This window comes from Propithecus coquereli, unplaced genomic scaffold (genome assembly GCF_000956105.1).
Source record: "Propithecus coquereli isolate 6110/MARCELLA unplaced genomic scaffold, Pcoq_1.0 Scaffold40, whole genome shotgun sequence".
Taxonomy (NCBI): Eukaryota; Metazoa; Chordata; class Mammalia; order Primates; family Indriidae; genus Propithecus; species Propithecus coquereli.
The window spans coordinates 2,107,716-2,108,952 of NW_012149730.1; the positions used below are offsets into that span (position 1 = coordinate 2,107,716).

The window sequence follows — 1,237 nt, forward strand, 5'->3', positions numbered from 1 at the left end:
GGATTAAGCAAAGGAATCATGATCATGTAAAACAGAGACTCCATCATATCTTGATCATCAGCTTGTGGTGATCGAGGGCGCACATACATGAAGAGAAGAGGGCCATAGTATAAAGACACAGAGAAGAGATGAGCTCCACAAGTGGAGAAGGCTTTCCTTAAGCCTTTGATAGACTTCTTTTTTAAGATTGTAAAGAGAACAAATGTATAAGAGACAAGAACAGTCACAATGGTGAATACTTGAATTGAACCTGAGAATACAAAAATCATTAGATAATTAATAGAAGGGTCAGTACAAGAAATCTTTAACAATGGCATAATGTCACAATAAAAGTGATGTATTATGTTGGAATTACAGAAGGTTAATCTGAACAAAAAGCCTTCATGAAGTAGGGCATGAAGAAAGCCACCTACAAATGACAAGACTAATAGCCGGACACATAGTCTATTGTTCATAATCACTGGATAGAGTAAAGGTTTGCAAATGGCTACATAGCGATCGTACGCCATTGCTGCCAAGAGAAAACATTCTGCGGTTACACTGATTGCAAAGGAAAAAAATTGCACCATGCATTCAGAGAGAGACATCATCTGACTCTTGGCTAAGAAGCTGACCAGCATCTTGGGGGTAACTGTGGAAGATATCCAAGCATCCACAAAGGCTAAACTCCCAAGAAATAAATACATGGGGATGTGAAGGTGAGGGTCATTCCAGATGAGAGTAATCAGACCAAGGTTCCCCACGATGGTGATGAGATATATCACCAAGAATGCCAGAAACAGGGTAATTTTCCACTCTGGTTCATGAGTAAGTCCTGTGAGCACAAACTCTGTCAGCAATGTTGCATTTTCCTTTTCCATGTCCTCACATGGTGTCCTCTGTAATAAAATGCAGTAAATGTAAAAAATACATATATTCATATGTAACTACTATAAGTTGAAATTGGGAGAGGGGAGTTGAAATAAAACCAAACTCTTATCAGATTGCCTATAATTTTATTTATTACTACTAAACTGAAGGAAATTAGAGGGAATATATAATTACTCACATTCATTCAAAATAAAATAAAATGCAGTAAATGTAAAAAGAATATATGCAATGTAATTATGAATTGAAATCGGGGAAGAGGTGTTATAATAAACTCTGTATTTATCAGAGCCCTATTATATTTATCAGTAGTATAATTGATGGACACAATCTTTGAGAAATTAAACAAATAAAAAAATGCTATATTTCT

The 1,237-nt window shown here is 35.7% G+C and overlaps 1 protein-coding gene across 1 annotated transcript in view; it reads right to left on the reverse strand.

Moving 5' to 3' along the window:
* The window catches only part of LOC105817196 (olfactory receptor 5H1-like), a gene marked incomplete at its 3' end in the record, with an annotated part of 4,007 nt that extends 3,146 nt beyond the window's left edge, over positions 1-861 (reverse strand). The window contains exon 1 of the mRNA XM_012652828.1: positions 1-861. Coding sequence (XP_012508282.1) covers positions 1-860 — 860 coding nt within the window.
* Between the last annotated feature and the right edge of the window lie 376 nt (positions 862-1,237).